Here is a 15,015-nt window from a genome sequence, read left to right on the forward strand (position 1 = left end):
CACACAATTAAGTGAAAGATGACTGGCTACTGCTGTAATACTCACAGGTGGCCCCAGGGCTCCTTGAGGTCCCATGCTTCCTGTGATCCCTGGGACTCCAGGGTTTCCGGGAATGCCCTAAATAGAGAGACAGGAAAATGGAGCAAACGTGAGTACTCATACATTCTCATCGAAGACAGCCAGCTCTCAAGAAGGAGTAACAAACACACACAGGGATAGCTTCCCTCCCTCTCAACACCAAGACTTCAGGATCCATTGCTCATTCTTGTTCCCAACTACCAAAAAAGGAGGGGAGACATTTTTTAGTAGTCATGTTATCAGTCAGGTGCAGTTCTTTCAAACTCAAGCCTTACCTATGTTCAGTAAAAACTAGATCAATGCAGGGGATCGTATGGACAAAGTGGCTCTGATAGAATGATCAAGCACATGGATATAGTAGGGAGAACATTGCACCAAAGAGTGAGTTGTTACCCTAGAGCAAAAATGGCTGCCCAGGTGAAAAGTTGAGTGAAAGAAAATTTCTCAAAAGAAATGAAATGCTTTAAATCCTAGTAGTTTGTGGAAATACTTACAATTGGCCCTGGTGGTCCTGGAGGGCCAGAGGATCCATCCTTTCCAGGAAAGCCCTGGAGAAAAGAAACACAATGTGTCAATTATGTATTTGCTTTATATGGTTTTCAGAATAGATGTGCCTAATCCCATTTAATATTTGGGGGGCAAATCCTGTGGCTTCCTCTGGACTTCTAAGGATTCACTGCTTTTAAACGCTTCATGAGAACTGTTCTTGGCAAGACTTTTGTGTCTGTTGGCTCTATGAAATTGTCCAGCACAAGAATTTTAGGTCTAAGACATGCCACTTACAAACTAAACAGGAACTTGTTTCCAGAAAGTGCTTTTTTTTTTTTTTTTTTTTTCATTAAACCAAGCATAGCAAATGAAAAAGGAGATGAAGTCTTGGTAATTAATCAGACAAAAAGACAAAAAGATGAGTTAGTCTTTCATGACCTGGGGTCAGCGAGAGTTTGGGGCAAGGACTACCCATCAAAGAAACCTACATTACAAATTACTACAAGATCTGAAACTGCAACTCTTCAGGAGCAGCCTGCAGGAGACTATGGGCGGGGGATGGGTTTCCTGTTGCAATGATACAGTTTTGACTGCTGGGCAAGCTTGTTCAAAGTGTGTCACTGCCAGCTTACAAATGAGTAGATGTTGGCTTCCCATTCCATGTTGGAAGAGTTTAAGGCAGAAAGCAAATTATGTTCTTTTGAAAAATATCTTCCTAAATTATTGAATGTGGGTATGTATGTGAAAAATATAACAGCCGGAATGAGCTACTCTTAAATGGTTGTAGTTCTTAATTGTGGATGCCGGTCTTTCCAAAGTAGTTAAAAATATGAACGAGGTTGTTCAATTTGAATTTTATAAGAAGTTAGTAAAATATGGATCAAAACATCATCTTCTACTCCATGGAGAAGTGAACTTTTTGTCTTGAGATTTGTCTTTTTTTTTGGAATAACCCACTTCCATCTCAAACCAAATCAAACCAAGTCAAACCAACCCCTCTTTGCTCACTCGCTGCCTCCCCCAATTCCCTTTCTGAAACTCATGACAGTTTTCCAGTGAGCTGTTTTTCCACTTGTCTTGTCCATGAAAATCATCTTCTTACGGCTCCCCATCCACATTCACATTATGTCTCCCTACCTCAGGGTGTCAGATAAAAGAGTAAAGATGAGGCTGGAAGAAAGGAAATGGTGTGTGAATGGGGAGAAAGGAACATAAGGGAGCATGAAGAGGGGGTGGCATAAGTGTGTAGGAACAGCACTGGGCAGCAAGGCCCTCTCCTGCATGCTCTCCAACTCCAATACTGACAAGTCTGAAAACCAGCTAAGGCTGATGATTCTAGAGCTCGCCAATATTTGTGATTTTCCTTTTCTGCCCCTGGCACAGTATGAGGCAAAATTCCCAGCCTCCTGTTCCAGCAATCATGCTGGAGCCACAGGGCTGAATTCTGGCCAATGGAAAGGGGCCAGTTCCAGTTCTGGCTTATGAAAATTTCCTGTGGGTAATCCTCCACTTTCTTTTCACCTTTTGTAGCAACTTCAGAGCCCATGTGTTGACGATTAAAGTCTCCCACGATGGAGAGACCCCAAGTTTCTCAATGATCGTATAGAGCAGAGACTAGACCTCCCCACTCCTCTCTCTATCCCGTTGACAGCATCGGGTTGTGAACCAACAACAGACTTTATTTTATTTTACTGCATTAAACCACTGAGATTTTAGGATGGTTTGTTATAGCATTTATCCTATACTAATATACAAGCTAGTTGTTTGGGTTTTTTTTACTAACACTTCTGTTTTATCATTTCAGATATTCAGTAAAAAATACACTAAGTCAGGGGGCGCCTAGCTGGCTCAGTCAGGAGAGCATGTGACTCTTGATCCTGGGGTCATGAGTTCAAGCCCCACGTTGGACATAGAGCTTACTCAAAAAAAAAAAAAAGTCAGAAGACTGCAGTAATAGACCCTGATATAGATTAAGTTACACACACACACACACACACACACACCTTTTCTTGGATTTGCTAACTAAACAGCAAAAATTAATGCTGACATAGTCTGAAAGAAATCATTTTGCATGTTGTTTAAATATAACATGTCCGGGGGCGCCTGGGTGGCTCATTTGGTTAAGCGACTGCCTTCGGCTCAGGTCATGATCCTGGAGTCCCTGGATGGAGTCCTGCATCGGGCTCCCTGCTCGGCAGGGAGTCTGCCTCTCCCTCTGACCCCCCCCCCCTCATGTGCTCTATCTCTCAGTCTCTCTCTCTCAAATAAATAAATAAAATCTTTAAAAATAAATAAATAAATAAATAAATATAACATGTCTGGGAAGAGGCCATAAAAAATCAGAACACGTGAGAGATGAACAGGACCTGAGAACTCCTCCAGTTCAATCCCTTCATGTTGTAAGTGAGGAAAGTTGGGGCCAAAAGAAGTTTTTTACCATTAAAAAAAAAAGGAATTAAAAACATTTTTTCAAAAGGAATTTAAAAATCTATTATTTCCTCAATAAAGTTCACATAAGAAAAAAATGGACTCTGGGTACATAGTCAATAATTTAAGAAGATGTTTGAAAAAGGACATTTTTTGGCTTCCTGCCCTAAAAGTCTTCCAGCAGTGGGTGGGGAGGACACACGCACCCATGTGGGCCCCCACATGACACATGGCCAACACGACGCCCCAGCAATCAGCACTGCAGCACAAGGCCTGCCCCGAAACCCAAGGGCAAATTGATTTACAGAGGGAGGCGAGCCATGGCATATTTTCTTAAGAGAACACTGCATTATTCCAAGGAAGGTCTGCAGGAAAGAACGCATGTACACCCCCCTCCCAATCACGTGGAAGGAGATGATAAAGCCGTGATCTGTCGGGGCTCTCCTCCACGGGGCAGTAAAGGATGTTCTTGTGAACTGTTCTGCGTTCACCTGATTTCTAGACCCCATGTGTGACTCATCTGGAAGGGAAGACAGAGAAATGCTCTTACATAACAGGAGCTAAACTTGGTGGAGGTGCCAGGCCTTTAGTGTGACCAAAAGAGGATACTAGACAAGATGTTTGTTCACTTCGTGTTCTTCTATCTACCAGAAGCTGAGAAGGCAGAAATTATGTTTTATTCTTTGTTCCATTCCTAATATTTTCCTAGCACATAGCTGGTGCAAAATAGGTACTAACAAAATGTTTAATTTGAACAAAATTGAGGCTCCTGGAAGAAGTGCTCTGATTATCATGTTGACTAAATAAGTATTAGTCTCGGGTATAATCATTCTGGAAATATATAGGGCAGGGAGGAAATGCCATGTCATCTGTCCTTGCTCCTGAGCCCTCCATGAGCACAGAGGAAAGGCATCAGGAGTCATGTACCCTCAGAAGCTGAAATCTCATTTCAGTGAGTATCTTAAGGGTAGTTTCCTAGAAGCAGACCCGGATGCTATGCCTTTGATTTATAGAGGGACTGTTTTTGGGAGAAACCAGCCACGTAGTGAAGGAAGCAGTAGAGGGCAGGGAAAGAGGCACGAGAATTGGCTTTTGCTGAAGTCTGGCCATCAGCTTATCCCATGGAGAGAGCTGGAGTGTGAGTTACACCCCAGAGCTGACCTATGGTAAGGTTTTATCCACCCATATCACTTAGTCATGGACTGGGGCCAACGTGGCATTTCCAAGGGCAATTCTCTGTGGAAGGGCCAATTCTGAATCGTTAGCAGTCAGCATCCATAGGTTGCTGGAAGGGAGGTGGGTGGAGGAGTGGGGCATCTGGGTGATGGGCACTGAGGAGGGCATGTGATGTGATGAGCACTGGGTGTTCTACGCAACTGATAAATTATTGAACACTACATCTGAAACTAATGATGTACTATGTGTTGGCTAATTGAATTTAAATAAAAGAAAAAGAAAGGCATGCTTAAGTTACTGTGAGTTACCCGTTTCCCTGATTGCAAATTAAAATGTATTTGTTCCACATGGTTATAACTAAAAGGATGTTACTCTTAATACCATTTTAGAAACATCATCAAACCCATTTTCCCAAAGTTTCTTCCTAACCCTAGAAAATAAAAACTTCACATTTTTCATCATGTAAAGAGTTTTACATTTTAACTTTTTAATCACACAAGTAAATTTACCGTTGAAAGATTTTTAGTTGTAAGACACACATTGGTCACATTAGAAAAGTATTTGCAAAGCAACTCTATACTGTGCGTTCTGGTAGGATTTGGATAGCTGATGGTGAACAAGACAGTCTTTCCAAGGAGTTTACAGTTTTGAGCAAAGCCAATAATCGAAAGAAAATGACAGAGTGCTATGATGATGGACGAGAGAGTTCCAAGAGAACATGTAGGAAGAATAGCTCATCTTGGCATGGGAAGGGAGAGAGGGCTTCACCGGAGAGATGTTTAAATCAGGGGACCCAGGATGACTGGGCCATCACATGAGTCTCCCTGCTCATGGGCCACTGTGCCCCATGTTATAGCCCATCCTTGCAAGCTGGGCAACGTTTAACCAGGGCTCAGGTCCCCCTTCACACCTCTTCACCTCAGGGTGAGGAGTGAGGGCAGCAGATTTTTATACAAAAGCAATAAACTTGGTGAAAAGAAAAACTCTGTAAAATGTCTGCATGTTATAAGGTGAAATAAATGGCAAATTCTAGCATTGTGATTCAGCTTAATTTTTTTTTTAAAGATTTTGTTTATTTATTTGACAGAGAGAGACACAGCGAGAGAGGAAACACAAGCAGGGGGAGTGGGAGAGGGAGAAGCAGGCTTCCCGCGGAGCAGGGAGCCCGATGCAGGGCTCAATCCCAGGACCCTGGGATCATGACCTGAGCCGAAGGCAGACGCCTAACGACTGAGCCACCCAGGCACCCCTCAGCTTAATTTTAATCAAAGCTCACTGAATGAATGGTCTTCAACCTTATCAGCTAAAAATGTGTTTCATTTCCCAGGACATTTCTAGATCTATAAATTTTCCATTTCATATTAACTAACCAATCTGAGAAGATGTGTTTGTGGATTAAGCACCCTCATAAAAAGTGGAAACCCCAAGTAAGCAACAAAGAATGAATAGCAGGGAATAGAAGATTAAGTGATAAGCATAATGTAGACATTCACTTAAGCCGACAAATACAGTTTTCAAGTGCTTGAAGTCAGCCACCCATAAACAGGCATGCTTTATAACATGAATAGCTCCAGGCATTTTTCTTTTTCTGAGATTCCCACCTCAAAATATTAATATGCACCCACAGCCCACATCAAAAATAAGTTTTGCTCTAAAAACTTGAAAGGATTTTTACAATTTGTTTTTGAAAAGAGATGGCTATGAGCAAGTTACTAAGTTATGGTTGGCTATGATTTATCAACAAAGGGAAATCAGCCCTAACATTTGCTTTTAAAATCACTGATATTTGAATGAATACTAAATTTACCTATGGCTGAAACTGGCAAAGTGTACTGTTTTATAGACCTTTAATTAACCATTCTTTAATGTCCATTTTGCAGTTTCCCTTGCCCTGCCCTGGAGCATATATATATGTATGTATTGAGGTGGCAGGCATTTCCTGTAGGGTCTTAAAAACTTTGTAGTTTCTAAGTTCTCTGTCTATGGCATTTAAAGGCTGAAACCGATGTGTCCACAAAGAATGTCGTAATTAAAATTAAAGTCAGAAGTTAGAATATTTATGTTTATGTGGCTATCACATAGCACTCAGAACTCGTGACTCAATCCTGATACACACCACCCATGCCTTTTTTGAAGCTTGGAAGGGTGAGTCACAGATATTAACCCTAAGATTCTGGAACATGCCAATGGTTAAGGTCCTCTGACTTACACCACACTCTCAGGTATAGTGAGATCTGTCAATAGCTGGCATCCGCTGAGTTTGTTTAGAGGAAGCAAACCCAAGCAGTGAGGGTTAGAGAAACACTCGAAGAAACTCCTGCTGCATGATTTCTACCCGTGGCATGGGTCCGGACTGCTGTGAGCACCAGCAGACATACCAGCATGGCGGTCAGCCGTAAGAAGGAAGGCAAAGGATTAAGACCAACCACCAGATTAAGAGCCAGGCCCCAAAAAGCCACAGACCCTGTAAATACTGGCCCAGCCTAGACATCCAAGATCAGTCCTTATGTGTGGTACCATGTTGAGCCACCCTGGGGAATTTTCAGTCACACACACAGTACCTATGTGTGCGTATAAATATATATATAAAAATGTGCACATATTTACATACATATGCACAACACACTTCTTAATATGTTCACATATGCATATATTACATATATAATTTAAATGTATAGATAGAGAGAAATGCAAACATATTTTTAGTAACCTGAAGGGACGACTTGGGTGAATTGAAATAGCAGGAAAATTCTGTGCAAACAATTATTTAGACATACAATAGGCCTAACCCACTGTACCATCCAGTGATTCTAACACCTAGCTGATTATCAGAACCATTAAGCTTTTTAAAATGATAAATTCCAAAGTCATACCCAAGACCTTGTGTATTTGAATCTCTGAGGTCGCAGTCCAGGAATCGGTTGTTTAAAAATACAGCAAAACTTGAAACGACCTGATCCCTTACGTTGAGGAAGTGCTGGTTTGCAAATACAAAGCCTCTGGCCTGACCCTGAAGGACAGCACTGGAACCGGAGTGCAAGGCAGATATCACCTGCACCCTATGCTCCAACAGGAGTATCTGCAAACTGGTTATAACGTATGACAAATTCCCCAAGGAACTGTTCTCAAGTGTGCCCAGATGTGCCACCATGCAAATAAACGTGAAAAGTAATCGAAACCTATTCCTAGGCGTGAATTATCAACTTCGACTTCACCAAGAAAGTAGCCCAAACTGGGTTCTTCCAGCCCCGAAATTCTAGACGAGGTATCTTCTGTCCTGTTTAATTAAATATCTCGAATGGAAGACTTTCCTACATGAGAAAAATCTCCCAGTGACCTTTATGAGACAGAATTCTGTGGAAAGAAAGAGCTCAGTGTTGGAGGCAGAGAGATGGATTATAATCCTGGCTCCAACACTTCCTAGCTGAATGGCATTGTTCAAGTGCTTCCATTTTTTTTAAGCTTCAGATTCTTCATCTGTAAAATGGATTAACAGTGCCTGGCATTTGTGGTTATTCTGAGGTTTATAGAACATAACATCGTAAAGCACCTGCACTTAGTCAGTAATTAGTAATAGTGATGCCTGCTATTTTCATTCAAATAAGCTGTGAAGTTCCAACTGCATATACTATCATCACTGTGGTTGATTTATAAAAACCCATCTAGACTCACATGAAAGAAAATCAAATCATCCTCTCCACTAGCTTTGTGCTGGCTTTTTACATTTCCTCTTCTGAATGAGGAAGATCCTCAAGGGGAATATTATCTTGAATCTTCGTATTTAACAAAATATTCTTTAGATGAATCTCTCATCATCACTTAACATTTATGACAGGAATTAAATCCAGATAACTGACTCAAGTTCCATTTCTCAAGGATATTTTAAGTCCAACTCACTTCGATGAAATGGGACATTCATCACAAAAATGGTCTTTGTATACATTGAACCCACATCAAAAGGAAGCATGTTCCAAGTGTCCTTTCAGCATGGAATCCAAGAAAGTTAAACAACAGCAACAAACCACTTGTTTTTTCTTCAGACTCTTTTTTTTTATAGTTTAAAATCTTCTAAGCCATCTTAATACATCAAGCACAGGCATTATAAAATATTATACTGTCCTGACTTAGTAGGTTTACATTGAAAACAGTGTACTAAGACTAGCTAAAATTAATTTTCTATATAGAAATTCTTTATATGAATTAATTCCCATAGCAACTCTACGGAGTCAAATATTTTTTCTACTTCACAGATGAGTAAAGTGAGGCTTGGAAATAGTAAGTAACTGGTCCAATGTCATTGTGGTAAGGGTTCAAACTCAGGCCTGGCTAACAGCCCAAATCTATCATATTCACCACTGGCCCATCCTGCTTCTCATAACCTTGCAAGTTCAGCAGAATTCATATGCAGATTTTTTTTTTTTTTTACTATTTCATCTTTTACAGCTGAGAAAGGGAGGCTGTGGTTATGGCATGAAAATGTAGGGAACAGTAACCTGGGGCAAAGGAAGCATTCCAAATTCAGTTTACTTGGAATTTAAAAATGAATACCCTCCGTACAATGGAGGAATTACTATCTTCCAGGTGCCATAAAAGATCTATCTCCTTGTCATTTTTTTTTTTAAAGATTTTTTAAATTTATTTATTAGAGAGAGAGAGTGGAAGAGGGGGTAGGGTTAGAGGGAGAAGCAGACTCCCCGCCGAGCAGGGAGCCCGATGTGGGACTCGATCCCAGGACTCCGGGATCATGACCTGAGCCGAAGGCAGCCGCTTAACCGACTGAGCCACCCAGGCGCCCCTCCTTGTCATTTTTATTTCTTGTCTCTCTGCCTTTTTTATCTAACCATATTAAGAATTGGGAAATAAAAATAATTTTTACAGTTTCTATTTGGAGCGTTTGACAGAAAGCTCGAGGTCTTGGACGTAAGTGAACCTCAGAACTGGAAAAGAGGTTGTGTTTTCTTTGTTTTCCTCCCTTTTCAGTTCTTTCTTCTTCTATTCATCATCCATGTCTTGCCTGTTCCCCCTAGTTTCACTAAGGACCACCTGATGTCTAGGGTCGGGGCTGACAGATCCACCCTTCATCAGAGGAGCTCAAAGATCACAGGAAGGCCCTGGGGACACCAAGGAAAGAAGAGGGAAGAACAAGAGGGAAGTGGCAAGACATACAGTGAAAAAGAAAGGAATCCTGAATGCTGTTGGCCGGAATGGCTGGGAATGAAGGTGACTACACTCAACTGTTGAATCTGGACTTACGCTGTTGCTTTCTATTTCTATTTACTTCTTAATTTTTTTAATTTTTTGAATATACAATTTCTTCTCAGCTTTATTGAGACATAATTGACATAGGACCTGTGTAAGTTTAAGGTGCCAACATGCTGATTTGATACATTTATATATCGCCAAATGATCGCCACCATAATCTCAGCTACCACCTCCATCCCATCACATGGTGACCATTTCTTGTTTGTGGCATGAACATTTGAGACCTCCTCTCTTAGCCCTTGTTGCCTTTTAAAATGTGGTCCTGCACTGTGCTCCGTCACTTGCCAGCAGGAGGCCAAGACTTGTTCAGTGAGGAAGTCCAACTTTTGCTGGATGTGCTTATGGCCCCAGGCCCAGTGCCTAGTATGAGTTGCCTCGAAGAGTCAAAAATTCCCCATGAGAAAAGCCAGAATAAGCCAGAAAACATCAGAAAATATGTTCCCTGTTTAAAGAGGAGATGTTTAATCTTCTCCTTTTTACTTTTGCTAAGCTCTCCTTCCTTCCAGGCCAAATTAAGGGGTAACATTGATACCAGCTCCAGGAAAGAGGTGCTAACCCTTCCCTAAGCTGACAGTCAAGGTGGTGGTGCTCCCTCTGAGCGGGGAGTTCTTACCTGTCAACAAGAGAAGACAGAGATTAAAAAGAAAGATGGATGAGCAGGAAGGAGTAACCTACTGCTCTTACAGCCCACCTCATGCTCTTACCTCCTGAGAGAGTCCAAGAACCTAGAGGCACTGGCTGGACACCATCACACGGATTTATTCCAACCACATCCTCCTCTGTCTAGAGTGGGCTTTCCTCATTCAGAATCAGGGGCAATGAAGGTGTGGCAACAGGAAGTGATTTCGGGGGGTAATGAGACGAAAAGACAAAATAGCTCTGCCTTCCCGATTCCCTGGACAGTCAAGCCTAACTGGACCGTTTTCTGGAAGTGGCTTTTCAGGCATTTCAGTGGGAAGTCTCACCATCCAGTGTCTGTTCTATACCATGGTTGTTACTGTTATTGCTTTTACTTTTTTCTTTGCCTTTTAAGATGGTTATGGCAGAGGAGGAATAATCATGAAGTTTTGTCCCTAGTACTCTCAGCAACACTTCTCCCCCACTGTCGAACCATGGAGACCTGCTGTCCTAGAAAGACCTGGCTCTCCATCAAGGTGCTCCGTGTCCTGGATCTGCTATGATCCCCATAAATATTGGCTCAGGACCTCCTACTTTACAATCCTGCTAAGTAACTATCTCATTGTTTTAGACCTTTTACTTTCCTTAACCCCCCACATATTTGACTAAACAGATCAGAGCCACCTAAACAACTCCGTTTTCATCCACTTTTCTTCCTTCTCTGCTGTCTCTGAGGAAGACCCATTTGTTTTCCTGGCCCAGGTTAAGAGTCATGTTGCTGGTACCACCACACCCTTTCATGTCCTCCAGGTTGATGGTCTAGGAATTGCCTCCTTTAGCTATTGAAAATCTCTCTTCTTCTGGTTCTTTCCTCTCCGGAGGCAGCAATGGACAACTCTCTCCAGGCTGAGCACAGCACCTGGCACACAGTATGTGCTCAATTAAGGTAAGTGCTCAACAAATATCTTATTAAATAAGATCAACGCAGCCGCTCCCTCAAACAGGGCCTCCAGTTACACAGTTCTAGGGCACGCCATTATATTTTATTCTGTGTGAATGGCACCCCGTAAAGCTCTACGCTGGAATACTATTGTCCTTTTCTAAAACAACTGTCACAGAATTTGCATAATACTTTTTAAACATGACCCTGCAAAGCCAGTTTTTAAAAGTAAGTCCATTTCCATCCAAGAATTTTTCAAAATAGGAACTGAACACATTCTGAAAGTTTTTTTGCCTCCATACTGAGGGGGAGAGGACAATAAAATCCGCATGCAGGTATCTCCTCACTTTATTACAGGTCTAAGATTGTTCATTCTCTAAAAGAAAACATGCTTGAAGGAATAGCACAATAATTATAAAAACTCTGTGTTGGTATATTGGTTTTAAAAGGAAAAAAAGAATTTTTAAAGGAAAGTATTCTAAAACCCAATGATCCAAACACCAATCCAATATGTTTGATTTGGGAGTTCTTTGCCAAGACTTGTCTCCACGCATAGATAAATCAAGTAAATTCACTGAACCAAATCTTTAGAATTGCCATTTTCAGAGCTTCAGGAATCACAGAAGAATCTAGGTGTGTAACCAAACAGGATCTTGGCCTAAGCCCTTTGCTAAAACATATAAATACTTCTAGATACTCCTTCCATATATACAAGAAACCTACATAAATCTAACTTTTAAAGAACGCCTCCTTTAGATGCAGTTACGTGGACATGATTTACAGACTCAGTAGTTCCATTTAATGGGCAAAGATTAAACAGATTTTAAGCAAATGAAAGTTTGGTGAAAAAACAAAAAAAGAACATGGAAGGAATTTAAGGCCCCACACCCATGCTTCTATAGAAAAAAACAATCTCCTTATTCTTGAGCCATATAGCCACCCTGAGCTAAAGGCAGGTCTTATTTGAGTGGAGAAGTAAGTCTTCCAGCCAATCATTTTCTAATCCAGTGGGTAATTTGTTCCAAAAATAAGCATTGCTTGCCAAATGTGCTGTCCTTCATTGGACTGGATCCGAGTGGTTGCCACTCTACATAATTCAGTCTTTGAGGGAAACTGTGGAGCCACCCACATCCTAAATCAGTGACAGTTTAAGGAAAAAAAAAAAAAGACTTACTTGAATTTGTGTTTACCTCTCCAGCTTCATTTCTTGACAGTCTTTCCAAATCTAACTGTGTGTACGTGTGTATACACAGATATGCACCCACTCATGCACACACTGCACTCTACTCTCCAGCCACACTAACTCTGTGCAATATTGGAAATGGCCCACCTTCTCTTCATCTCCACGCCTTTGTAGATTCTGTTCTCTGCTTGCAATAGCTTTCCTATTCCCATGCACCTGGCTAATTTTTGTCTCTCATTTGAGACTCAGCCTCAATGGTGCCTCACCCAGGAAGCTCTCCCCAACCCGTCAAGTCTGGCTTAGTTTTCTATTCTTTGTAAATACCCTCACAGGGCTCTGCAAATGCCCCCATCCATAGTATGCATTACAGTTTCTTCTTTGGTTATGTATTCTCCCACTAAGCTACAAACTCTTTGAGGATAAGAACTTTAAATCGGGTTTAGTGAAAACGTGTTGACTAAACAAACACTGGATGTTAACTCACTCCTGTCCTGACCATCCTTATAATGTCTTTCGCTGCTGTCCATGTGAACACGTTAAAAGACTAGATAATTGACATATAGCAAAATAAATGAAGAACACTGTGCATAGCCATAATACTTAAATTTCAACTCCTACGATCCTTGATTTCCTTTAGGTTTGTGCCTAGAAAATTGAAAAAAAAAACTGGAAAATCTGCTAAACCAGTGGACACAATTCAGTGCAAATTGCATTCTGGTTATGGGAACATTCAGAAAGAGGTGTTGCTAATTTGGGAAGGTTTGATGGAAGTTCTCAGGTTTTGATGAAACTAATGGACATAGAAGATGTCAGTGAAGGGAAATAGACACAGGATAGGCGGAATATAGACAAAGAGGAGGAATAATAAGGAAAAAACCCACCGAGTTTGACTTCCTTGCATAGAAAACCATCAGAAATAAAGAATGTCTTGGTAAGGAATCTCCTGTGCTAACAACCTTGGGCAGGTCCTTACCCTCTGGCCTGGAGAGCCATCACGTCCTGGTGAACCAATGCTTCCCGGGATACCCTAGGTAGAGCAAGGACCAAAAAAAGTCAGAGTCACGGAAATCGGAAATCAATTGCCTTTCCACCCAGCTTCCCTGAAATAGATCCAGACCTCCAAACAAACGTAATAGCATAAAGGTGAATTCAGAATCCAGAAATGATTTATATGAAAGAAATGTTCCCCTCCAGAGCATCAGTATGACTCTCAGAGACTACTAAAGTGAATAGACACAGGCTAACAGTCTTTAATACAGAAACCACTTACTGCTAGAATCACAGCTGACTTTAGAAGCTACAGCCTTCCCCACCTTCCCACCCATCCCCCCAACCTTGGCAAGGCTCTAGAGCTAAGAATATTTGGTGGGGGAGGGGCAGAAGGAGAAGGAGACAGAGAATCTTTTTTTTTTTTTTTTTAAAGATTTTATTTATTTATTTGAGACAGAGAGAATGAGAGAGAGAGAGAGCACATGAGAGGGGGGAGGGTCAGAGGGAGAAGCAGGCTCCTTGCTGAGCAGGGAGCCTGATGCGGGACTCGATCCCGCGACTCCAGGATCATGACCTGAGCCGAAGGCAGTTGCTTAACCAACTGAGCCACCCAGGCGCCCTCTTTTTTTTTTTTTTTTAAAGATTATTTATTTATTTTATGCCAGAGAGAGACACAGCGAGAGAAGGAACACAAGCATGGGGAGTGGGAGAGGGAGAAGCAGGCTTCCTGCCAAGCAGGGAGCCTGATGTGGAACTCGATGTGGAGCTCCATCCCAGGACCCCGGGACCATGACCTGAGCCAAAGGCAGACGCCCAGCGACTGACCCACCCAGACGCCCGGAGACAGAGAATCTTAAGCAGGCTCCATACGGAGCCTGATGTGGGCCTCGATCCCACAACCCCGAGATCATGACCTGAGTGGAAATCAAGACTTAGACGTTTCGCTGACTGAGCCACCCAGGGGCCCCAAGCTAAAAGCATTTTTTTTTTAGCAGACTAAAAAGTAAAACTCATACCTGTGGGCCAGGAAGGCCAGTCTCTCCTTTTTCTCCTTTAGCACCCGGCATTCCCTGAATAGCCAAAAGCATTCGGGGTTAAGTTCACGTAGGGTCAATTCTTTGTCTTTTCTTTCTCTCCTCTTACTGCACTAACATTTTCAACATTAACTTGCTTTCGCACTAACATCCAAACCTGGCATGTTTCACTTCTCACATATGCTACCCCCTGTTTGTAAGCATTCCTACGGAGCTGAACATTTATACGGCACAACAGTTTAAACACAGAACATGCCGTCTGATATGGCTGAGCCCATGCTGTACATCTGTGTGAGAGATGGAACAGTACGATACTATCGATAGCTTAGATTTTTGAAGTTCACCTCTATCTAGAGTTTTGCTTTTATTTTGGCTAGAAAGATAAACGAATGGAAAAGCAAACAGAATCTGGCAGGTAGCAAGACCTTATCAAAGGCTTATTAGTAGTAGTAGCAATTGCATAACTGGAATGCTAATGATTTCTAAACTGTGAAAATAACCCAGAACAGAAAATTTCTCAGTGAGGGAGATAGAATCATATGCCCAGAAAGACGGCTAAAATGTGCTTAAAAGGCTTGTTTGCTTCAAATATCAATTTTATTTAATAGAAATCGGTTTTATTCTTGAAATTTTGATCCCTAGAGGAAGATTAATGACAATCAGTGAGTGGCATTAAATTTGTTTTCCGTGATATAAACAGCTTTTACAAACAGAGTGGCTGTATAAAAGTACACTGTCTATAATCTAAAACTCTAAGTGCACTGTCCTTTGATGCCCACTGAGATAAAAATCATAAACAAATGGCTTCCATGAATCAA

General features: G+C 41.6%; 1 protein-coding gene across 5 annotated transcripts in view; it reads right to left on the reverse strand.

Annotated features, from left to right (window-relative positions):
• The window catches only part of COL14A1 (collagen type XIV alpha 1 chain), a 214,226-nt gene that overhangs the window by 35,817 nt on the left and 163,394 nt on the right, over window positions 1-15,015 (reverse strand). For all 5 annotated transcript variants that reach the window (XM_054512474.2, XM_045895977.3, XM_045895976.3 and 2 more), the window contains 4 exons: window positions 14,180-14,233; window positions 13,147-13,200; window positions 573-626; window positions 46-117 (listed from right to left, as the gene is read on the reverse strand). In XM_054512474.2, the coding sequence (XP_054368449.1) occupies window positions 46-117; window positions 573-626; window positions 13,147-13,200; window positions 14,180-14,233 (234 nt within the window). The remainder of the gene's footprint in view (window positions 1-45; window positions 118-572; window positions 627-13,146; window positions 13,201-14,179; window positions 14,234-15,015) is intronic.

Source organism: Mirounga angustirostris, unplaced genomic scaffold (assembly GCF_029215605.1).
Source record: "Mirounga angustirostris isolate CCGP_5_RB_7025 unplaced genomic scaffold, mMirAng1.0.hap1 SCAF_4, whole genome shotgun sequence".
NCBI lineage: Eukaryota > Metazoa > Chordata > Mammalia > Carnivora > Phocidae > Mirounga > Mirounga angustirostris.